The 25126-nt window shown below is 38.4% G+C and overlaps 1 protein-coding gene across 4 annotated transcripts in view; it reads left to right on the top strand.

Moving 5' to 3' along the window:
- Nucleotides 1–25126, top strand: part of trim33 (tripartite motif containing 33) — a 78624-nt gene that overhangs the window by 17036 nt on the left and 36462 nt on the right. For all 4 annotated transcript variants that reach the window (XM_062978672.1, XM_062978674.1, XM_062978671.1 and 1 more), the window contains exons 2-5: nucleotides 14452–14570; nucleotides 14705–14852; nucleotides 18021–18153; nucleotides 24402–24518. In XM_062978672.1, coding sequence (XP_062834742.1) covers nucleotides 14452–14570; nucleotides 14705–14852; nucleotides 18021–18153; nucleotides 24402–24518 — 517 coding nt within the window. The remainder of the gene's footprint in view (nucleotides 1–14451; nucleotides 14571–14704; nucleotides 14853–18020; nucleotides 18154–24401; nucleotides 24519–25126) is intronic.

Genomic DNA, 25126 nt, shown 5'->3' with positions numbered 1-25126 from the left:
GTTGACTATAGTGTTGTGTTGGAGGACTATAAATGCTAGAGAGGTGTTCTCTATGATATGGTTCTGTTGGAAGAGATTTATTTCATTAGGGTTCGCTATTATTGGCATTTCCATGGTAGGTCCAAGCACATGTCCCCCATGGGTGCTATACCTTAATAGCAATAAATTTAACATGTGACAGTGCTCTTCCATTTCTACAAAGCTTGAGTGATACTTAATGAGCTAGAACACTGGAGGCCCATAAAGATTTCTAGAATAGATTTCAATGTATTACCCAAAACCAGGGCAGGCATCACTAAAAGGATAGTGTCGTTATGCACTTGTTTAAATTGATATATGCAAATAAGGACCTCATTAGAAACAATTGCAATTAAGTATCAATATGATACAGCTTACCATAGTGGGGAGATTTTGACCAGGTGCTGTGTGTTCTTCTTCTGTCTGCTTTCCAGATTCTTTTTTTTTTTTTGAGATCTTCTCAGAGCTTCTCCTCTTTCAAGTAGCAACTTTTTATCCTTAATTAATCATGAGCAGACTTCAATTTATTTCTCCTTTTTTGAGATAGTTTTGTGATTTACCAGATCTTCATGCAACAGCAATTAGCTCTGGATACCAAGGGATGTCCACAACAAGCATGTCTGTGCTATAGAGTGGTGTGTGCGCATGCATTCATATCCCATCTTGACTTATGGCCACCCCATGAATGTGATAGTTTCTTAGTCAAGGAATACTCTGAAGTGGCTTTGCTACTTCCTTCCTCTGAAATGTAGCCTACAGCAATATGCATCTGCTACAGGTAGTCTGCAGCTTTCATTGATTGAATACATTTTTATAAAATGTTTCTTTTGTACTAAATGCAATCATGCTTTAAATCTAGATAAACTGGCTATTTTTCTTCCTTAAAAATAAATTGAAACATTCAGATAATTTGCTCCTCTTTTGTGTACCAGAAATGAAATCTTTTTGTTTACTTTGCATATTCTGATCCTGCAAGAAATAACTTTGGGAGTAAACAGATGGGAGGAACATGCAACATGAGATGGCCAATTTACAGTGCAGCGAAAAATCCTCTGCAGGGGGTGGGGATATATTTACAGACAAATGGGGATTGTCAGGTGACCTGACAATGTGAGGTTTCAACTGGAATCACCCCTGAGCTTGCCTTATTGAGACAAATTGAGTAGTTGTATTTGCTGTTGTGTTGAAGGGATGAACCCTCAAATTAAAATATTGTAAAATCCCATTTTCAGGTGTTTTCAAGAACCTTTCCTTCTCTTCCGTTTCTTAACATGTGGGCTAGCTGGGAGGAAGGCGAAGAGGGGAAGTTCGTGTTAAAGGGGAGAGTCCAGAAGGAGAAGGGTATTTCAAAAAGAATACTTCTTTTACAAGCCTGGACACTGACATACAAGTGATAGGATGCGGAAAAAGGATGTTTATGGTAAAACGGTTGAATAACAATTGTAAACCCTCCCCCATTGGTTTAATTTGGATCTTTTGATCACCAAGAATCCATAAACAAATAAATGGAAGGGTCCAGAAGCCTACCTTTGCTTTAGAAAAATGAACATTTGTATGTTAAGCATTTCAAGGGAGGACTCTGCAACAAGAGAAAGATTGGCTTGTTGGAGAATGGTCCAGAGGAGCTAAAGGCTTCAAAACCAAACATGAGAAAACTGCATGTGTTGCCAATATTGTGTTTTGCTCTCCTCTGTACTGAAATATGTTCTGAGAAGTGAAGGTGTTTGTTGTTTTTTAAAGCTCATTTAAAAATGTGCATAGGTTCAAGTTTCTTATTCACTTTCCCTCCTCACAAAAATCATGCTAGGCAAGTGACAGGATAGAAACGCTGGACTCTGGCAGGATAATGGGTTTAGTAAGATGAACCTGCTCATATGTGTGTCTTACATATATTTTTTTTAAAGATTAAGTTGTTTCATGTTCTTCCTTACTAAACAAAGAATTTGGATGAATTAGTCTAAGTCTTTGAATAGATTGTGATTGAATCAGGGAACATAACACATAAATGGTTGCTTACTGAGCAGCCATTGATTTTATGCATCTCGTAGATCTACTTTGGAATAGCAACTGATAAGTTTCTGGAATAATAATAATAATAATAATAATAATAATAATAATAATAACAACTTTATTTTTATACCCCACCTCTATCTCCCCAAAGGGGACTCAGGGCGGCTTACACGGGGCCAAGCCCGAATAAAAACAATAGCAATATAAAACAAAACAATAGACACGAGACATGCACAATTATAAAAATTAAACATTACCCAATAAAAAACAAATGACAAAAACTAATAAAAGCATGGATTAAAACGGAGAGGTTGTAAAAGTAGACTGGGTAATGTGCACCATATAAATATTGTAAACACGAGGTGACTGATAAAGGGCTGCAGATTCTTGGAAGTGCAAATTGGGATGGGAGTAGACCCTGTGTCTATATCAAGTTGACAAAGGTAAAAAGTGCAAACCGGTACAAAAATACAGGATTGTTATGGGGATGAGCAATCTTTATCCAAAGGCCTGAGTGAAGAGCCAGGTTTTCAAGCTCTTTCTGAATGCTACCAGGGTGGGGGCTTGCCTGATTTCCCCGGGGAGCGAGTTCCAGAGCCAGGGGGCCACCACGGAGAAGGCCCTCTCTCTTGTCCCCACCAACTGCGCTTGTGACAGAGGTGGGAGCGAGAGGACGGCCTCCCCTGACGAATGAAGAGATCGTGCAGGTTAGTAGGGGGAAAGGCGATCACAAAGGTAGGAGGGTCCCAAACCGTTCAGGAATACAGTACTATCTGAAGATTTAGATACCAGTATTTGATGAATGTAAGAAGTTGTAAGTTGGACGGATTTGGATATCTGCATTGGGTAGTTTTGATATCCAAACTTTCTAAAAACTGTTATTAAATTATACATACATCAATAAAATAATACATGTGATACAAAAACACATCACATACTATTATTAAACTACAAATTGACAACAACTAGAATCCATCTAATCTAATCTATCTAATCTAAATCTAAATGTAAATCTAAATCTAATCTAAATCTAAATCCATAATAAAAGCGAAAACCCGTATGTGTGTATGTGGCACGGGTGTCCGCTCACACAGACAGCCTCTGGCCTCCACAAACAGGCTATACTTCCCAGGCCTCAGAAGCCAGCAAGTCACCTCTTTGTACTGACATTACAGTTACAGCGAGCTCCATGAACATGTAGCCCAGCCCCTGCCAATGTCCTTCCCAAACACTATGGCCCACCACCTAAGGAATGCTTTCATTTGGGGACCATTTCATCCTAGATTTTGCTTTTTCTTCCACCACAGGCAGGCATCCCAGGGTTCTCCATTGCTGTGGGATTTGCATGGCCCCACCCACTGCCCGTCCCTTTCAAATCTCTCTGCATAATAAACAGAGAAGAATTGAATGTGTTGTCGAAGAATTGAGCTGCAACTAAACTTACTGGAGTAGTTTGGGGATTAACTGCACATGGTGGAAGTTGTAGTTCACCCTGCATCAAGTCAGAGCACTGTAACTCCTACTGGGGAATTTAGATGAGTTGTAGTTCACATACACCCAGAATGCTATGAACCCAAACAATGATGGGTCTGGGCCAAACTTGCCATGCAGACCCAATATGCCCAGATTTGACTACTGGTGGGTTTGGAGGGGAATTGGCCTGGAAGTTTGGGAGTAGTAGATACTGGGATTTATAGTTCACCTCCAATGAATGAGCACTTCAATAATGACTATCTTTTAAATCTTTCATTTTAAGGATAGTTTTGGGTCTCTTTATGAAAACTTTTACTCCCCCCCCCCACCTTACCCACCCCCGAGTTTTTTCCCTACATTGATTGTACTTTTTTGCCTCCCTCACTGAGGCAAAAAACTACCACCAACAGGCTTCGGCCTACTCACTCTAACAGGCATGACACATACAGTCCCCATGACCTACTATACATCCTGCCACTGTTTGGAGTGGGATGGACCATGGATGATAGATGTAGTTCACCTGCACCCACTGAACCCTGCTGACCCTGGACCTAGACTAAACTTGGAACACAGGAAGATAATGCCTTTCTCAAATAACACGGGCACCGCCGGGTCCCCAAGCTAGTACAAAATAAGAATACAGTTTTCCCTCACTACTTCGCGGTTGACTTTTTGCAGATTCACTGTTTTGCAGTTTTTCAGTAAAAGACTGTTGTAAATCATAAAAAATTACAATTTACATCCCAAGGAAGGGGGAGAAGGAGAAGCCAAAGGGAGAGAAAAGGAGCCCAAGTGGCAACAGGAGAAGAAGGAGGTGATTTATCAACGCACAATTGGTTGATAAAGACTTAAAATAGTGTATACCTACTAAAATAATGTATAAATATTAAAATAAATATAGTGTCCCTACTTCACGGATTTTCACTTATTGCGAGTGGCCCTAGAACCTAATCCCCGCGATAAGTGAGGGAACACTGTATATAACAAAAAATAAAAGGTGAACAAAGCTGATTTAAAAGATCATTTCAAATTTTCCTACCAATGATATATGATGTGTTAATTTGCACTACTTCTTCTTGAGTTAAGCTGCTAATTCTCAAACCACGTGTCTAGTTAACAATATTCTCTTATGAAAATGGATAATTTCTGCCAGTTCAAACACTTTAATTATTCAGCCTTCCTTGGTTGCAATTTCCATATTCCACTTCTTCGTATACAACATCTTGCTGTGATAGTAATATTTTGTAAGCGCTGTCTCATGACACTTCTCTATTTGCTTCAGTCCTAACACAAACAATTCTGGTTCTAATAGGATATTTCTTTTAAATATTGTAAAAATCAACAATTTCTCGGTTTCAAATTTTTTCTTAGTTATAACTCTACAACATATAAAATCTTCACTTTTGCTATTTACATTTCCATCATATATTAGTAACCTTCAACCTACAACTTTCAGAAATTTCTGATCATTTTGTTGATTGATAAGGTTTCTGTTTCCTCTTTGAAACATTTTCTATAAATGTTGTGGTGTGGAAGACTATTTTCTATTGAATTGAAAAAGTTTCAGGTCTTATTAAGACAGGATGTTAAGACAATATATCTGCTTTCTTTATACAATTTAACAGAAAGTTCAGTATGCTTTTTCTCCTTATAATATTGGGTGGTTTAATTCTTGGTAAGTCTCAAAATTAATTTTCCTCTGTTGTTGATGATTAGACAGATGTTCTAAAAATGAGGATGGACTCTATAAAGATGTCCATACTTTTAAATTGGGTATTTATTCAAAATGTTTCTAATGTTCTTTTGCCATAAAATATTGTTTCAGTTTCACAATTTGTAGAATGATTTGTACATGACCAAAAGAGTGCCCAAGTTTGTGCTCTGTTTACCATCTAGAAGGGACAGAGAGTCTGTATATAAATGTTCATGGTGAGGCATTTCCACTGTTAATTGGTAATGTTGATGTTTGATGTCTCAGAAATTTGCTACACCTTGAGTACACTGGATTAGAGCTATTCACTTTGAAGAAGTCTTATATAAACATTTTAACCGTTTTGAGAATTCTCCAAAACACCTTACAAATATTGTCTTGCGGGGGGGGGGGGGAGGGGGCTTGCAATCATTGTTTCTGCAGTGCTGCCTTCTGTCTTTTTCTAAGGTTGGAAGGAAAATAATTTATACAAGTTACAAGATTTTTAGTGTAGCACTACTTTCCAAATGGATGAGCAGTTAAGAAACTTTGGTTGCTTAATGTATAAGTGTAGTAAATTCACTAGTATTACTTACTTCACAGTCACCTCCACAGTAAAAGCACAAGGAATGCAATCCATAAGAGGCTTTGAAGAATTACTACTATCACTGGTAAACTCTAGAAAGATTTGACCTCTTCTTTTTATTTTGTGACACGTACATCAACTTTGTGGGTGGTAAGCATGTGTGGGAAAGTGACTTGGAGGTAGAGCTCTGTGGAGGTGTCTGGTGTACACTATAATCTAAACCTCCTTTTACCTCTGCTGTCTGGGGGCATTCATTAAAAATTATTTTATTCCAAACCATTTAAAACATTTTAATAAAAATGTAAGCAGTTGATACTGTAAATATGTGTATGTGTTCATTGGTAGTAGTCATATCCAATTTCCCAAGCCTTTTAGACAGCTGTGGTCTCTGAAATTAGTATGGTCACTGATCAAATTGTTCTTTTCACCCAGAAGTTGATCTGCTATTGTTTCGTTATAACAGTCACATGAACTTGAACTTAACTTGTATTGGTGGAAAATTGAAAAGATTCCTAGGATTTAATTTTAGATAAACAGCGAACCTGTCTATGATATCTGTCATTTATGGAGTAAATGTCGTCCTAAACTAAAACTTTTGAGAAATTTGGGAGCAATCAGTTATTTTTATGGTACTTGGGTATCTTTTCTTAACAGTATCAGTACTAATAATGTAGATTATGTGCACCATCTTCAGTACCATATAAATCTGGAAATGGTTTTTGATTTGTCATCTAAAAGATAGTTAACCAGTTGTGCTGTGTTTTCATAATCAAGTCATTTTGTGTGTGCATAATAAATTTATTATTTAAAAAGTTTGCATGTGGTACTTGGCCAGTTCATTTTGATTATATTGAACAAGGCTAGAACGTTCATATTTTACTGAAGCGCCTTGACTAGATGAACAAGGGAATTTGTCACATACCATCACTGATTGAAGTCCCCGGTGGCGCAGTGGGCTAAACCCTTGTGCCGGTAAGACTGGTGACTTGAAGGTTGGGTTGCTGACCTGAAGTTTGCCAGTTTGAATCCAACCCGGAGAGAGCACGAATGAACTCCCTCAATCAGCTCCAGTTCCATGTGGGGACATGAGAGAAGCCTCCCACAAGGATGGTAAAAACATCAAAACATTGGGGTGTCCCCTGGGCAACATCCTTGCAGACGGCCAATTCTCTCACATTAGAAGCGACTTGCAGTTTCTGAAGTCACTCCTGACATGAAAAACACCGACTGATAACAAATTTGTATTCTCATTTAACACATTCAATCATAATTGTACCCCAGAGAACTTAGAGCATTACATATAGTTGGTTCTTTTAACTATTGGGTTATATCCTTCAACAATATGGAAGTGAATAGAACTGGTAACTTGCCTTAAATAACATAATGAACATCATAGCAGACTAGGTGCATTCTTTTAGAAGAGATTTAGATGAATGAGAAAAGTTAAATTTATCCCTTTGGGGTAGAACTGTAGTAGTAAAAGTAAATGTGTTGCCAAAGCTTTTATTTATCTTTCAAACAATTCCTATTATACAAAATGGGATAACTTTTTGGCAGTGACAAAAAGAGATTTCTAGATTTGCAGGCAAAGAAACTCAGAATAAAAATAAAATAATTCATGATGCTAAGGAAATAGGGACTTGGGAATCCATAATATTAAATTATATTATGAGGTCTGTTTTGTATGGCTGATGGAATTAATATTACTTCGAGATGACATAATTTTGGAACTTGAAGGTCATAATTTAAGATTTTGGTGTCTTGGTGAACATTAGTACGATAATGTTAAGAGACACATGCTGAATTTATAAATTACTGTATTAGAAAGACTCTTCTACAAGTTTAATATAAATACCATATATGCTGATTTTTTTCCCTAGGATAAAATTAGTTTGCTCACTAGAGGAAGCCTTTTTAAAGAAAGTGATAGAATTGGAGATAGTTGCTTAATATGGATCTTTGTACTGTGAACAAGACAACTGGAAGCCAAAGATGCTCTATGAGCAAGGCAAATATTTTAATTAGTTTGCATACGTGCAATTTAAGGACAGATTTAATCAAGATGAAAGGAATGCAAGGAAAGGAAAGAAAATGGGTTTTAGAGTTATGTAAAGTCAATGATCATGTCATTAAAAAGTGATTAAGTGGCTATTAAAATTAGTGACAGAAATGAACCCCAAAAAAGAGTACATTATTGGTGCACCCAAAATTTGGGGCACAGTGATCATTGGATGTATGGGAAAAAGTAGTAACTGAAATATAATCTGTATACAGATGGGGTCTAACACCCAGAATCTAAGATCATCTAGGAAGGCCCTGCTCTCGATCCCACCTCCTTCGCAGGTGCGTTTGGTGGGGACAAGAGACAGGACCTTCTCAGTGGTGGCCCCCAGGCTGTGGAACTCGCTCACCAGTGACATCAGATCTACATCCTCCCTCATGGTCTTTAGGAAGAAACTAAAAACCTGGTTGTGGGATCAAACCTTTAATCAACAGCAATAAGAGGCATTGAACCATATGCACAATGGAGAACTTACATTGGACTGGCCTTGGATTATGCTTTTGGAGTGTATGATTTTAACTGTTCTTACCTCGGAAGGTTTAATCTGTTTTTACTTGGGATGTTTCAAATACTGTGGGTTGACCATTTTTAATACTATTTCCATTGTTCATATATTATGTTGTAAACCGCTTTGGGTCCCCTAGGGGAGGAAGGCGGTATAGAAATGATGTAAATAAATAAATAAATAAATAATAACACAAATAAACTCATGAAAATATTCCAGAATATTTTAAAATGATGTTGTGGATATCAAAATGAGGAAGGCTCTTTTTTTGGTATGCAGTGGATTTGTAAGAAGACAAAAACTACTAGTCTGAAGTTTATATATTAATCTGTTTGTTTGTTTTTTTTTTTAAAAAAGATGGACTCAGTAATGTTACCAGAAATGTTTCCATTGGGAATTATGGATAAAGAATTGGGTAATAAATCTGGATCACTTCTTTTATATGTGACGACAACATCAAGAATATTGTGTGTTCAAACTTGAAAATAGACTGAGGTTTATGGAAGAATGCTCAGGTTGCTGAGCTAGCTGAAAAGACCAGATTCATGTGGGCTCAAAAGGATAAACCAATTTAAGATTTTCTGAAAGATAGGAAACTGTTTATGAGCAACAAGAAATCTAATGATGTAATAATTTATAGTTATGATTATTAGCAATATACTGGTAGAAGAAAATTTCCCCCTATTTTCATTACAGGCAGAATGTGGGGTGGCAGCAGTCAGTGCCTCACTGTGTTTTAGATCTGTAACTCTCTCCCCCCCCCCCTTCTCTCTTTTCTTGCCTCCTTTCTGACTTTTCTTTTCTGTATATTATTTTGTAATATTGAAAGTTTGTTAGTGTTGAAAATCAATCAATAAATGAGAGAAAGTAAATAATCAATAAAAGAGAAAATGTAAATTAAAAAGTGCAGTCCTAATAGGACATTCGGCTTAATTGGGCACTTAGAATTTGCAACATTAACCTGTAAGGAAAGTGAATGGAAGCTTTGTTATGCATATTTTTCAAAAGTAAATGTAAATTGTAAATAAATGTAAATTGGTTTTTCTAGAGGTCTATTTGAAATCTTGCCAGTGTGCTATGTTAACATAAACAATCTACTTTGTCTTTCTTAGCTTGATGAGGGTTATTATGCATTCATACTTTTCACCATGGCAGCATAATGACAATGTGCATGTGTGGCATTTAATTGCTGACCTTCCTGAATCTGGGCAGACACAGGTTTTTGTTGCTGTGCATTTTCAAGTTGTTTCTGACTTACGGTGACCTGAAGGGGAGTTAGAATGTCATTTTTTGCCAAGATTTTGCCAAGACTCTCTTACTATGAAGTCGTTCTTTTATCTCTCATGAAGGATTTGTTAGGGAGATTACTCAGCACAGAGCGTCTATGAGACCTTAGAACAGTGGTACTCAACCTTCCTAATGCCATGATCTCTTAACACAGTTCCTCATGTTGTGGTGACCCCCAATCATAAAATTATTTTTGTTGCTATTTCATAACTGTAATTTTGCTACTGTTATGAATTGTAATATAAATATCTGATATACAGGATACATTTTTATTCACTGGACCAAATTTGGCACAAATACTCGATACGCCCAAATGTGAATACTGGTGGGGTGGGGGGAGTTAATTTTGTCATTTGGTAGTTGGAATTTATAGTCCACCTATAAACAGAGAGCATTCTAAACTCCACAAAACATGAAATTCAACCAAACTTGGCACACAGAACTCCCAGGACCAACAGAAAATATTGGAAGGGTTTCCTGAGTGTTGACCTTGAGTTTTGGAGTTGTAGTTCACCTACATCCAGCCTTCTCTGCCAAAGGGGTTCCTAAGACCATCAAAAATATGTGTTTTTTGATGTTCTTTGGCAACCACTCTCATACCCCCCTCATGACCTCCCCAGGAGTCTTGACCACCAGGTTGAGAAACACTGCCCTATAAAGTGTGCCCAGCAGTTCTGTTATAAAAGATACACACAGTTCAATTTTATGTAAATAACTCTGGGGAGTATTAGGTTCATGTTTTTCTTTCTTTCATACATTTCTTTTTTCTGTCCTGTGTCATATGAAAGCCCTGGCCATGCCTTCCATTTGTTGTCTTACTATGGACGAGGAGGTTGGGTTTGATGACAGCAACTAAGAAACTATGGATTAGATAAATAGATCATTGATTTTGGCATCTAGGCCTGTTGGTGACAGTGCTTTTTCTGTTTCTCATGTGTGCTTTGTATTCCTTGTTTTACACATTACTTTTTTTAGGGAAATGTGCTTCCAAAACACACAGTCTCTAACATCATAAAACCAAGTATACAAGCTTGAGATGTTGACTAGCATAGATGAAACAATTCAAAACTATTTTATTGGCTTGCTGCTGGATATATCTATTATTTGAAGTTTTATTTGAACATCTGGTTGTTTCACAAAAATGTGAATAGGGCAGTTTTTCATCCAAAGAATTACATTGTTAATGACAAATGTCTCTGTCACTTCATTTTTCTCTCAGGTAGCTAAGCACGTGAAATTCCAAGTATTTGTATCTGTTCTAAACTAATGTTTGACATCAGTAATGAATAGGAAGCAAACAAACTAAAACTCAGTCCAGACAAAACTCAGTCCTTGATTAATTGAAAGGCAGATCAGGGAATAGGGATACAGATTGTGTTGAATGAGTTGCTAGCTCCCCCTGAAGACTCAGATTTGCAGTTTGGGTGTCCATCTGGACTCAGCCTATAGAATCAGGTTTCTACAGTGCCCAGAATTAGCTTTGCACATGTAAAGCTTGTGCACTGACTACTCTTGTTTCTGGAATCCCTAATGGCCAAGACGACACATGACTTGGTTATATACCATTTGGATTATTGTAACATGTTCTGTGTGGAGCTGTTTTTAAAGAGTGCTCTGAAGTTTCATTTGATACAAAGAGCTGTAACTAGTGGGGCTGGTTATGGGAATCATACAACCACTTTTGCTATAACAGATCTGCTGGCTGCCAGTATGTTTCCAGGCACAATTAAAAATGATGGTGTTTTGGCTTAGGTCCAGGCTATCTGACAGATTCTGTCTGCTAGTAAAAATCTGACAGGACACCGAGATTCAGAGGAGAAGTCCTTCTCTAGGTTCTGTCACTTTCACAGGTGCCCTTATACTTTGGAAATGCCATTTTAGGGAGGGTAGATTGCCCCCACCCCACACCTTGGTGTTCTTCCATCAGTAGGTGAAACAGGTTTTTTTTACCCAGACTGAATAACTGTTCTAATTGTGTGACAGAATTTGTGGGGTCTGTTCAGTTTTGTAGTTATTCATGCTTTGTTAAGAACTATTGAATTAGTTTCAGCTCAGTTCTGCTAGAAAAAACAATATATTTAGAAAAAAGAGTAGAGGAACCAGTGGTTATCTACTCATTCAAAAGAGTAAGTATGGCTGTGCACAAATCCGTTTTCAGGTGGGATTCCATTGGGATTATTGCAATTGTACTATGTAAGTGTACAAATATTTTATTTCAGTCTTAGTAGTTTTTCAAGGAGACCAGCTAAACTACTAAAACAATTTTTGTTTTGAACTGAGACACCTCTTCACCCTCAGTATTATATAGCAGCATATTATCAAATTTTATATCCATGGATGTAGTTGTAAAATGTTTTCCCCTGACACTTGAGTTCTAGAGAAGATCAAATCTCTCTAGCAAAAATATCATCTTGATTCAAAAAGTGACATATTGCACATCCTACTGTCTACTTTTGAAATCTGCATTATCTTAGAAATAGAGATGCTTGTTATTCTTGTTTAGATTGGAGAAAAACTTAAACCCAGAAGTGGTTCATCTGTTCTGTTCAGTAATACACACTCATTGACAGCAATATATGAGAATTTTCATGAATGATGTGAGGCCATTGCAGATGAAATGTCATTCAGCTTTTGTGTCAAATGATATATGTTGAACATCCTTTTTTCAAAATTCTGAAACCCTCCAAAATTGTCCTCGTGGTGACACTTTTGCTTTCTGATGGTTCACTGTACATATACTTTGTTTAATGGACAGAAATATTAAAAACATTGTATTAATTTGCCTTTAACCTATATCTATAAGGTATATATGAAACATCAGTTAATGTTGTGTTCAGACTAGGGTCTCATCTCCAAGATCTCTCTTTAAAAAAACCCAAATCCAAAATGCTTCAAGCATTTTGAATGAGGGATACTAGGCCTGTACTCTCCTTATATATTACAGTTACATACTTGGTCATGGAGGAGCATTGGAAAACTATCTTTATTCTTCTCTTTACAACATACAGTAGACCCTTGGTTTAGTTGGGATTCCCTGCTGGGATTTGGTTCCAGGATCTCCTTTGCATGTCAAATCCATGGATATTCAAGTCTTATTATGTATGTTCTAGTCTTATTATGTATGACGGGATAGTAAAACAATATCTCTTATAAAATCACAAAATCAAGTTTGCCTTTTGGATTTTATATTTTCCAGCAGTGGTTAATGGAATCTATGAATGCAGGATTTGGGCTGGGGGACGGGGAACAGGACTGTATGCCACAATTCATGTTCTTATACACTGGAATTTTCAGGCAACTGAAAAGCATAGGAAGACTCTCCTTCCTTTCCTCAGTGTACAGATGACCTTCAGAATATAGAAGTAAAGAAATATAGCCAATATTAGGAATATCCTACTTCTCTCTGATTTGTAGGTGATCTAAGCAGTGCTATACAGAAAGTATAATGAGGCTAGAAGAATAAATAATATTAATTCCTTATCGTAATGGTAGGGCAATCTGTGTTGTTGGGCCCTGACTCTCATCAGTTTGACTTAGCATAGCTAGTGATACTAAGAGATAGAATCCAGGAACATTAAGAGGCCCATGTGTTTTTCATTTTCTTTATAACATGGTTTTAGGTATAATGATGTTTGTGAGAAACTTTTAAAGGATAAAATATTGAAATAGAGATGTAATAGGATTCCCAAAACATCAAAAAAGTGTTGGGAAAGAATAATTGGATAAATTAACACTGAGAACTGAAAAAATACTAAATTTCTTATTTTTCTTACTGCTGTTATATGTCAGGAGCCAGGAGTGTGAATAACAACATTGGGTTGGATCTATATTAAGTTATTCATAATTTCAGTGGGACATATTTCAGCTTAGTTGCCATCTAACCTGTTGAGTGCTAAGGAACAAAAGAAAAATTATGTATTATTATAGTAGACTGAAAAGTAATTGGCAAAACATTGAAGAAATAGTTTAAAAATGCGTGTATATTACAGTTTAATTGTGTTAATTTAAGTTTGTCTTTTATTTCTTTTTATTTGCTTCTAAGTACTGTATTTTAATAAATATCAAGTCAATGCAGAGTTTATGGCATAGTATGGTATAGTATTAATTAGGCCTATTTTTAATAGTAACAGTCGAGCAACCAGAAATTACATTTAACCAGCATCTCTCAATCTCCATGGTGCCTGTTAACTGCAAGTCTGCTGTACATGAAAATTCTGCCTATAGTTGTTCCATTGTAAATGGGCTGGATTAAAAGCAATATCCATGAGAGTTGATGAAAGGCAGCAATATTTTATAAAACAAACATTTTTTCCTGAAAGTTTATTTAATGTTGAACGGGAGCTGTGGAAAATTTAGCTGCCTGGCTATTTGTAGCATTCACAAATATATATATGCCTTTTATAAATTAGAAATACTATTTCTCTTTAACTTTGGAATAAATATACCCTGTACAGGTAATCTCACTTGCTATCCTAAAACTTCATACCTCTTTGTGAAAATTCTGAGGTGGTTTCCCAACTCCCAGAACTGATTCTGGGGGCGCAAATTCTCCTTCCCTCTACCACCCTCCTGCTGGATTCTATAATTTCACCAGAAGAAGTCTATCTGCCTTGAGTTGTTAAGAATAAGACATAGTATGGAGCCGCCCATTGGACTAGAAAATGCTTGTATTGCATCATTCTTGGACAATTTCTACTAACACATTTAGAAGGTTTTTTAAAAGCATTCATTACCAAGCCTTCTGATACTCCAGTTGCTATTTTTTAAATCAAGTTATGACAATCCAGAGAAGTGTAAGAAGTGTCCTCTTTTGGTTGCAGTTGGTGTGATCAGGTGTCCAATCTGCCGCCAGGAATGCAGGCAAATAGATTTGGTAGATAACTACTTTGTCAAAGACACATCTGAAGTACCCAGCAGCTCTGATGAGAAATCTGAACAGGTATGACACTTCAGCTCTTTTCTCCTTGTAATGGTTTTTTTTCTTCATCTTGTGAAGGATATAGGCTTTGATAATTTCTTGATTGATATGTCAAGGCTTCAGCTATTGAAAAATGTTTTCCTTCCTGTTTTTAGGTGTGTACCAGCTGTGAAGATAATTCTAGTGCTGTGGGCTTCTGTGTGGAATGTGGTGAATGGCTGTGCAAAACATGCATAGAAGCTCATCAACGAGTAAAATTTACTAAGGATCATATGATCAGAAAGAAGGAAGATGTCTCTTCAGGTGAACTCTTTCTCTAAGTTCGGATTTTTTAATTGTAATTGCAGCTAAAGATATTTACTTCTTAATATGTATATTAAAACTCATTAAGTTATATTTGTATTTTAGAGGCTGATGACTCCAGTTTTATACTCGATGGAACAGTAAATAAAGTTTCATTTCATAGATGACTGTATGTAACAGAAGGTTTTAGTGAGGTTTTGAGAAAATGTACAAGTTGAGTATTTCTTCTCCAGAAATCCACAGTGTTCCAAAATCTGAAATTATCCACATGGGTGGCTGAGATAGCTTTGCTTTCTGATGTGAATAAACTTTATTTTATGCACCAAGGTACCTTCAGGCTGTGTGTATTAGATACACATAGCCTGAAGTATAGATGAAATTTGTGTTAGATGTGGGTCCCATCTCCAAGATATTTCATTATGTAAATGCAAATATTCCAAATGGGAAAAAATCTAAAATACTTCTGTTCCCAAGCATTTTTGTTAAGTCCGCTCAGTTTTGTCTGCTGTTATTCATTTATTTAAATATTTCTAGGCATAGACGTTGCATGAGGGCATATATGTTGTATTATCAGTGACATTGAAACATTATTTTAAAGAATGATAAACCAGCTTAAAACATGTCGTAAAATTGTGGAATACTTTTTCAGAGAGAATACTGTTTTGTGTACTGTCATCTAGTTTAGACACCTTACCCAACGCTCTAGTATTATACTAATTATTAGGTTTCAGGTCTTTCTCCTAGGTTTAGAGATTGGAAAAGATGTATATGACAACCCAAGTCTCTGGATCACTTTCTTCAGCATAGTCAGACAGATGTGAAAAAGTATGAGAAAAGGTGGGATTTTGGGGCACCTCATAAACTAGAGGCTGTGCGGTGAGAACCAATTTTCCCAGCATCACTTTCTGAGTCTGATCTTGTAAGATGCATTGGGACCATTCATATGTCCCAATGCATCTTACAAACTCCTAAACTTAACCAAGACAGATAGTCAGCATGACCGATTGTTTCCATACCTGCTGTGACATCCAGTAGAACCAGAAGGATTGCATTCCCATCGTTCCTTTCCCAGAATGAATTATCCACCATAGCAACCAAAGCTGATCCCATCCTCAAACCTAGCCAGAGTCTGCATCATTAGGGATCCAAATAACCAATATATTTCAAGACCTGGAGTTCTGATATATTCCATCATGCAACTTGTATTTGATAAATTTGATATCTGATGTATCAAATTTTTATTTTGACTTTTGAAGTATTGTCTGAGGGGATGATTTTGTTTGGAAAAAATCCTTTGAAAGGCAAAACCATGCACAGGTTTTGCAAAGGTACTAATGGTCAGCTGCTAAGAATACCAGAATAGTGGGGTCCCACTGATAAACTAAGTACCTACTTTTCAATTGATTTTGAAGGATATTATTATAACAAATTTAACAATAGAAATTAATTCCATTAGCTTCTAATTTTAATATTGTAACCTTAAATGTCCTAGAATAGAAAGCAACATGAACTACAATATAAAGGAAACACTTCGTTGACGTTTCCTATATTGTAAAGGCGTAGCTTCTTCCTCATCACTTGCATCTTACTCCTAATGCTGCAAGTAAACTTTCATTTATATAACTTAGGTGTAAGCAACTGTGTGGAGGTCAGGGTCCAATTTCTATTACCTGCCCTATAGGCCACCAGTCAGCATATCAGAATACTTCCCCTTTTCTTCAAATATCCTTTTAAAATGGTGACTATTGCCATTTCGAGAGGGACTCTTCTGGAAACAGAAGTATTAGAATGTTGGGATGAGTGGTGGTGTTTTCACAATTGGAAATCTTTCTGTGTAGTTTGGGCAAAAATCCTCTACAGATCATGCCATTAAAAATGTCAGCTTGGAAGGACGGAGAGCTTCAAACATCAGAAAAATGGACTGCACTTCTCTTATGCTTAATAGGACTGAACCAAACTTATAGGGACACCATGAATATCATAGGGTTTTTTAAGGCAAGTAATACTTTGAAGTTGTTTTGCCAATTCCTTCTCTGAAATATAGTCTACAGCACCTGTTTTTCATTCAAGTACTAACCAGGGCTTATCCTGCTTAGCATCCAAGATCAGACAGGATCAGGTGCCTCTAGGGTATTTGGGCAGAAGGAAGATGGGACAATAATTAATGGGGTGAGATGGGTCAAAGCAGGATAGTCTTCAGATTAGAGGTTAGAGAAATGTGTTTGAATGCAGCTGAAAGTGACTTCTCACTATCTTAATATTTTCTTGCTATAGAATCTTAGGTCACCAACATTAATCAAATGGAAAACACCCTTTTACTGCCCCTGTCCAAGGCAATTGAACGGATAGTGACCCATTTATTAATGCAGTTGTATAGTCGAGTTAGCCCAGATTCCCAATGGAAACTGGCAATTTAGTCATGCAGTGGAAAGAGTATTTCAGCAAACTTAGAAGCTCTTGACACTGTGTACTTTTCCTAGGAGAGTGCCCAGCAACTGAAATCAGTGTTTATATTACACCAATTGAGTGAGAAAATGCAGCACTATTTCTGTCAAAAGAAATAGAATTTTTTAAATGGTTTTTAAACTTCTTGTCATATGTTGTCTTAGTATATGCTGTAAACCACCTTGGGATAACAGGAGAAAAACGGTATATTTAATGGAGCTGCAGTGGCGCAGCGGCTTAAATTGCTAAGCTGCAGAACTTGCTGACTGGAAGGTCGGTGGTTCAAATCTGCGGAATGGGGGTACTCCCATTGTTAGCCCCAGCTTCTGCCAACCTAGCAGTTCGAAAACAGGCAAATGTGAGTAGATCAATCGGTACCGCTTTGGCGGGAAGGTAATGGCACTCCATCAGTCATGCTGGCCACATGACCCAGGAGATGTCAACGAACAACGCCAGCTGTTCTGCTTAGAAATGGAAATGAGAATCACCCCCTAGAGTCGGACTTGACTAGACTTAATATCAAGGGGAAATCTTTACCTTTACCATTACACTATATGTAAATATATACATATATACAGAAGGCCTAAATGTTTTACTGTTGCTGGCAGCTGTCTGTCTCCCCAGCATTGGAGATTAGGAATCAATCCACCTTGAGGTTTGGTATTTTTTCTTGCAGTTTTTGCACTGTTTTGATTTTTTAAATATGTATTTCTTCTAACACAGAGGCAGTTGGAGCATCTGGTCAACGTCCTGTCTTCTGTCCTGTACACAAACAAGAACAGTTAAAACTTTTCTGTGAAACCTGCGACAGACTGACATGCAGAGACTGTCAGTTACTGGAACACAAGGAACATAGGTATAAGCACCAATTTCTTAATGTGCTGCTTGTCTTCAAAGCAGGTTGCTTTTAAATACCAGCCCTCATGTATTTGCGCTATAAACGTTGTTTGTTTTTTGATAAACGGGGTGGTGCTGCTTTCCATTTTCAGTCCATTCCTGATTCAGCAAGGGCAAAGTGATAAGTAAAATTAATAGAACAGTATTGGGATTAAAGAAATATTGGTTAATAATGTGAATTTTAATTTCATTTATCACTGTTTGCATATTTACATAATTTGGAGAAACATTGTTTGAATTTAGATTGTGCATGCTGCAGACATTGTGGAACATACATTTTCTCCAATGCACAGGGGAATGTCACTAGTGTTTATTTTTATTAAACATTATTGTTAGGAATAATTCACCTTTTATTTGATCAGAGGTTCACAGAAAGGTTAAACACTGCAACCCTAAAGAAGAGAGACAGTTGTAGTAGTTACATTTTGCATTTGTTATTTTTTGGTTAGGTCCGAGAAATGGAGTTAAAGAAAATTAACAATGAAATAGAATCTTTACTATTTTCAGCACTGGTAATGTTGACACTTTAACAAAGATTACTTCATGTCATTAGTTTGCTTCATAGTTTATTTTGATATTTATTTTTAATTGATTTTGTGAGAAATGTGGTGATAAATAAAACAAATGTTTTTGGCAAGGTACTGTTCTGCTTTTGTTCAGAAAAATATGTGCAATCTTGATAATCATAAAGATACAAATATCTAACTTAGCATGATTATAAATGATGGGTTTCAGAAATGTGTGTCATTTTTGGCCTTGTCTTCTTGCTATCTGTACACGAACAACCTCGATTTATTTGGTAGTATAAGTATGGTGAGCATTCCTGATATAATTTAGGAAGCTTGTGATATATGAACTAATCAGTAATAATAAAAGCCACTAATACTGTTCTATTAGTTGTGACAGTCTATTTCAGCTTAGTCATAATAATGAAAAGATGCGCATTGGAAGCTTTAGGTTAAATCCATATGAACACTAAAAAGTAAAAATCATACAACACAGTAGTTAGTTGTGTACCTTTAATTTACCTGTTTACCTATGGTGTTTGCACTACTTTCTGAGGTAGCTTTGCCACTTTCTTCCTCTGAAATATAACCAATATACTCATATATATTTCTTTTTTTTTCATTCGTGGTCTCCCGCTCAAGTACTAATCAGGACTCACTGCACTTAGCTTTTAAGATAAGACAGGATCTGATGCCTTTAAGAAATTTCAGTCATGAATTTAGTGATGCTCTCGAGTGAGCATACATAGTTTTGTACTCTTTGTTTTTAGGCTGTATTTATCACTGTTTGCTTGTTCTAGCTTCTCTCTCACTTTTAAAAAGCTACTGCTACAGCTGCTTTACTACTGTATGATTTTGTCATAACTTTGGCTTAAATTCATGATCCTTCTGCGCATGTGAACATGAATCTGTCAGAAATGAGGAGTAGAAGTGAGTGGAAGTGGTTACCACTGCACACTGCAATCTTTGGATCCAAGTTAATATCTTTAGATAACTGGATCTGCTGCAACATGGGAATTATACACTTCTTTTAGTCAGCCCTAGTTATTTATCTGGGCCAGCTCTTTGACCTAATTGATGTTTCTGAACATTTTTCAAAGGCAGTCTCATATAGAGCACATTACATTAATTCAGAAGGAATGTAACCAAGGCATGTGTTACCATGACCAGATCTAACTTCTCCTGGAACAGTAGCGTTTACTGTAGAAATGCACTCCCTGCCATCATTGGAACCTAGACCTCAAGACTCAGGGCTGAGTCCAGGCATATCCTCGAACTGCAAACTTTTGTTTTGGGAGGAATATAACTTTTTTCTAACACAGGCTGACTCATTAGTCCCAGATCTGTTTTTAGACTGCTCAGGAGCAGCTCTGTTTTCTCTAGATTAAACTTCGACGTATTGACTCTCATGGGTTTAGCAAAAAAACAGTTTCATTGAAATTAGGTGTGAAGGAGTAGTAGACGGGCGGTTCGAGCTATATGCGAACTATGCACTTGCGGAAAGTGCAGTCCTCTAGAGGGCGCAGTTGAGGAGCCCCCAAGAGTGCAATTAGCCGCTGGCTGCAAGCTGGCCCTCCCACTGCCCTTCCAAAGCCGGGGGGGGGGGGGGGGAGAAGAGCGAAGGCGCACCCATCCCCATGGCGCAGGAAAACAACAGAAGTGGCTGCTACTCCTTCGTCCTCCCACCGTCCCTCCAAAGCCGGGAAGGGGGCGGGCAGCGAAGAAGCACTCATCCTGGCTTCGGTGAGGCCTCGCCTTGGTATGGGTGCTTCTTCACACTTCCTCCCCTTCCCGGCTTTGGAGGGGTGCTGGGAGGCTCCCAACATCCCTCCGAAGCTGGGAAGGGTGGGGGGGGGAGCGAAGGAGCAGTCATCCCGGCTTCGGTGAGGCCTCACCTTGGGAATGGGTGCTTCCTCGCACTTTCCTCCCTTCCCGGCTTCAGAGTGGTGCTGGGAGGTTCCCAACATCCCTCCGAAGCCAGGAAGGGGGGGGGGGAAGTGAAGGAGCACTCATCCCGGCTTCGGTGAGGCCTCACCTTGGGAATGGGTGCTTCTTTGTACTCCCCCCCCCTTCCTGGCTTCAGAGGGGCGCTGGGAGGCTCCCAACATCTCTCCAAAGCCGGGAAGGGGGGGGGGAGCGAAGGAGCACTCATCCTGCCTTCGGTGAGGCCTCGCCTTGGGAATGGCTGCTTCTTCACACTTTCCCCCCCTTCCTGACTTTGGAGGGGCGCTGGGAGACTCCCAATGTCCCTCTAAAGCCGGGAAGGGGGGGGGGGAAGCAAAGGAGCACTCATCCTGGCTTCGTTGAGGCCTCACCTTGGGAGGCCTCACCTTTTTTGAGGCTCACTGCTGTACCTCACCGAAGCCGAGATGACTGCTCCTTCGCTTCCCCCCCACCTTCCTGGCTTCGGAGGGACGTTGGGAGCCTCCCAGCTCCCCTCTGAAGCCGGTGTGTGTGTGTGTGTGTGTGTGTGTGCGAAGATGCAGTCATCCCGGCTTTTTTATTTATTTATTAGCGATTGGTTTTGGGAGGGGGGGGGGGGGCAAAAATACCGCTTGCTTACACTTTAAAATCGCCTAGGGCCGGCCCTGATAGTAGAGCTGAGGATCATCAGTATAGAGTAGGTGTGAGTTGTATCATCAGTATACTCGGTACATGTGACCCCAAAGTTCCAGATGTCCTCTCCGAAATAGCATAGGGGGACATAAAAGAATTCACAAGTTTCCACAGGGCAAATGAATTAAACAGGAATTCCCCAGTACTACACTCTGACAGTACTCTTTCAGGAAAATAAGAGAGCCACTGTAGATCAGTACTTCTAAGCCCCATCCCAACAAGACAAACGAGAAGGATATCATAGCTGATGGTATAGAAAGCCACTGAGATAGCTAGCAGGGACACACTATACTGCCTTGTCTAGTTCCTACTACCAAAGGCATCTCTGTCTTGCAACCATGCCCGAAACCAGACTGAAATGGATCTAGATAGAAAACCATATTTTTCCTACTTGCCCACTTTTTCTTGCTTTCCGATGAGCATTGCAATAGATTGGATCCCTCAAGCAGGTTGTAATCTGGCCAAAATCAGTACAAACTTGTGCCTTTGTTGATAGAGTGCATCATAAATGCAGGCGTACCTCAGTTGACAAGTCTATTCTGTTTTACAAAGTCCTTTTGTTTCTGTCCAGCCTTCCTTTCTTTCCTCATGCTCTGTCTATGTGAATGTGGTTTTTAAAAAGCGTTAATGACATTGGGTGGATGGTGAAGGAGGAGAAATGAACTTTAAGGTTGTAGTAGCATGTCTCCAGTAAACAGTGTGATAAGCTTGAGCTGCGAAAAAATGAGATTCTATTCTGGGTCATAATGGAATTGAAATTCTCCAGTTTCCTGACAGAGTCATATTTAGAGTTCCTGGCTCCTTGAGGAACTTGTACCTGAAGATACAGCTAAAGTTTCCACAACTTTGTGGGGACTTTTATTTTTTATTTTCAACACAGCATAAACTGCATGCTTTTTGAGAACTATGTAAATGTTTGAAAAGCAGCAACTTTGCATAAAACCTATCTCATGGTTTACACTGGACACATAAAACTTTACAGCTTTCTGAGTTAAAAAAAACCCCAACCCCCCACTTAAATTGTTTTTTTCTAAGTACTTGAGAGACAATGCATAAAATGCACACTTAAATTCTACACATAAATGGTTTGACATTGCGGTAATGTGGGGTGCTGGATAAAGGTTATGGAAAACCAGAAAGAGAAGTGGAGAGAGAATTTCAGTGGCTTTTGAGAGCTTATACTTACACGGATTTTGATTTGGGAGTATCAAAGGGGAGGGAAGCAATATGTGGGACAACTAAAACTGCAGCCTTTGCTCATTGAATTTGTACAATCAAGATGTTACATGGCAGGACAAGAAATGCAGGGGAAAGAGTCCTGAATGTCCTGAATGTAAGAAAGCTGTAGCCAGCCTACTGTAGTTGTGTGTACATTAATAATAGGCAAGGTAAATAGCAGCTGCTTTCAGGAATAGTAAAACAGAAAGGGAAGGGGAGAGCAGATAAGTCTACCTCAAAACAAGCACCCCCCCCCCCAGTGTTAGAGCAGGGGTCTTCAAACTTTTTTAGCAGAGCGCTGGTCCACAATCCTTCAAACTGTTGAGAGGCCAAATTAGCATTTGAAAAAAAAAACGAACAAATTCCTACGCACACTGCACATGTCTTATTTGTAGTGCAAAACAAACAAACACAACAACAACAAAAGAACAATACAATATTTAAAAATAAAAATAATTTGAACTAACAGAAACCTAGCAAGAGGAGCCCCTGATGGTGCAGCGTGTTAGAGCGCTGAGCTGCTAACTTGCAGACCGAAATGTCACAGGTTTGAATCCGGGGAGCGGAGTGAGCTCCCACTGTTAGCTCCAGCTTCTGCCAATCTAGCAGTTCGAAAACATGCAAATGTGAGTAGATCAATAGGTACCGCTCCGGTGGGAAGGTAACAGTGCTCCATGAAGTCATGCCAGCCACATGACCTTGGAGGTGTCTATGGACAATGGCAGCTCTTTGTCTTAGATATGGAGATGAGCATCAATCCCCAGAGTCGGACATGACTGGACTTAACATCAGGGGAAATCTTTCTTTACCTTTACTTAAATCTATCAGGATTTCAATGGGAAGTGTGGGCCTGCTTCTGGGCAATGAGATAGTCAAGTTAATTAGGATTTAATGTGTTGTCGTAGGCTTTCATGGCTGGGATCACAGGGTTGTTGTATGTCTTTCGGGCTGTGTGGCCATGTTCCACAAATTTTCTCTCCTGATGTTCGCCCACATCTATGGCAGGCATCCTCAGAGGCTGTGAGGCATGGCATTAGGGTTGTTGTTGTTGTTGTTGTGTGCCTTCAAGTCATTTCAGACTTTGGGCGGGGGCCAGGTAAATGATCTTGGAGGGCCGCATCTGGCCTCCAGGCCTTAGTTTGGGGACCCCTGTGTTAGAGGCATAGATTATACATTTGGCCACCAAAATGGAAAATCATGAGAAAGGTGGCGCCTGCTGAAAGTTATCAGTTGGATGCATTTTGTAATGAGCCATTAGGTTAGTGGTTCTCAACCTAGGGTCCCCAGATGTTTTTGGCCTATAACTCCCAGCCAGTTTACCAGATGTTAGGATTTCTGGTAGTTGAAGGCCAAAAACATCTGGGGACCCCAGGTTGTGAACCACTGCTTTAGGCAATCTCTAGACGGTTCAGAATGTTTTTGTTTACTTGTTTGGCTCTCCAGATAACATTGGATTGCAACTCCCGTCATTTTATACTATGTTGCCTTGGGCTGGTGAGGTGCTACAGCCCAAATCCACAGTAAAATGCAAGTTGCTGAGTAAATTAGTATAGATAGGCTGCTGGTGGCCTCAGGATTTTTCTCATTATGTGATCACCAGATTGTTGTTGTGAACAAAATCTGTTTTTTGTCATACAGCAATTAGTTGGGTGCTTAATAAATCAAACTGGAAAAAATGTTTTGCCTTTTGAATTATGAATTCTTATGAATTAAGAATCAGCAAATGTATTTGAAGAAAATATCTTTGAAGCATGCTTAGCAATTCAATTTCTGTAGCTTCCACTTTCACATTAGAAGGCGTAGTTTTAAATCTACTGCATTCTCTTATTATAATGCTTAAATATTTGTTGTCTTCTCCTTTGGAAAGGTATCAGTTTTTGGAAGAAGCATTTCAGAATCAAAAGGGTGCTATAGAGAATCTCTTAGCTAAACTTCTTGAAAAGAAGAATTATGTTAATTTTGCAGCTACTCAAGTACAAAATAGGTGAGTTTGAATTTTTCTATAATAATTCTTATTTTAATGTGAACAATTTAGCTTACAGAAGTCCTTAAGTTCTAGGTTCTGATGATTTGCTGTAATATATGTTATGTGCATTCAACCCTGTTTTATGGTGACTCTATTTGTAGGGTTTTCTTGGCAAGATTTAATCACAGGAGGATTGCCATTTCTACCTTCTTAGGTTGAGATTTTGACATGCCCAGAGTCATTCAGCAGGCTTTAATGCCTCATCAGGGATTTGAATCCCAATCTCTCATTTACATTCACATCACTACACCATCCGGGGTCTTTTCTGATGGTATTCTTTATACAACAGCTATGGATAATAATAGCTCTGATCCAGTGGACAAAATTTACCTGCAAAAATAGGCTTCTACATGTAGGGCACAAGATGCACCAAAAACTGTGGTGACATCACCGTGCATAGAAGTGATTCTTCACACACAGGGCTATGTATGCTGAGGGTTTTTTTTGTATACATGGAGCCTGCTTTCACTTTTACCTTAGATCAGAGTGAAAGGAGAAAATGATTTTCATCCTTTAACATATTACCAAGAGAAAGAAAACATTCACATTTCCCCATCTCTCTGCTT

This window comes from Anolis carolinensis, chromosome 4 (assembly GCF_035594765.1).
Source record: "Anolis carolinensis isolate JA03-04 chromosome 4, rAnoCar3.1.pri, whole genome shotgun sequence".
Classification (NCBI taxonomy): domain Eukaryota; kingdom Metazoa; phylum Chordata; class Lepidosauria; order Squamata; family Dactyloidae; genus Anolis; species Anolis carolinensis.
This window is presented reverse-complemented; position numbering and strand designations above follow the sequence as displayed.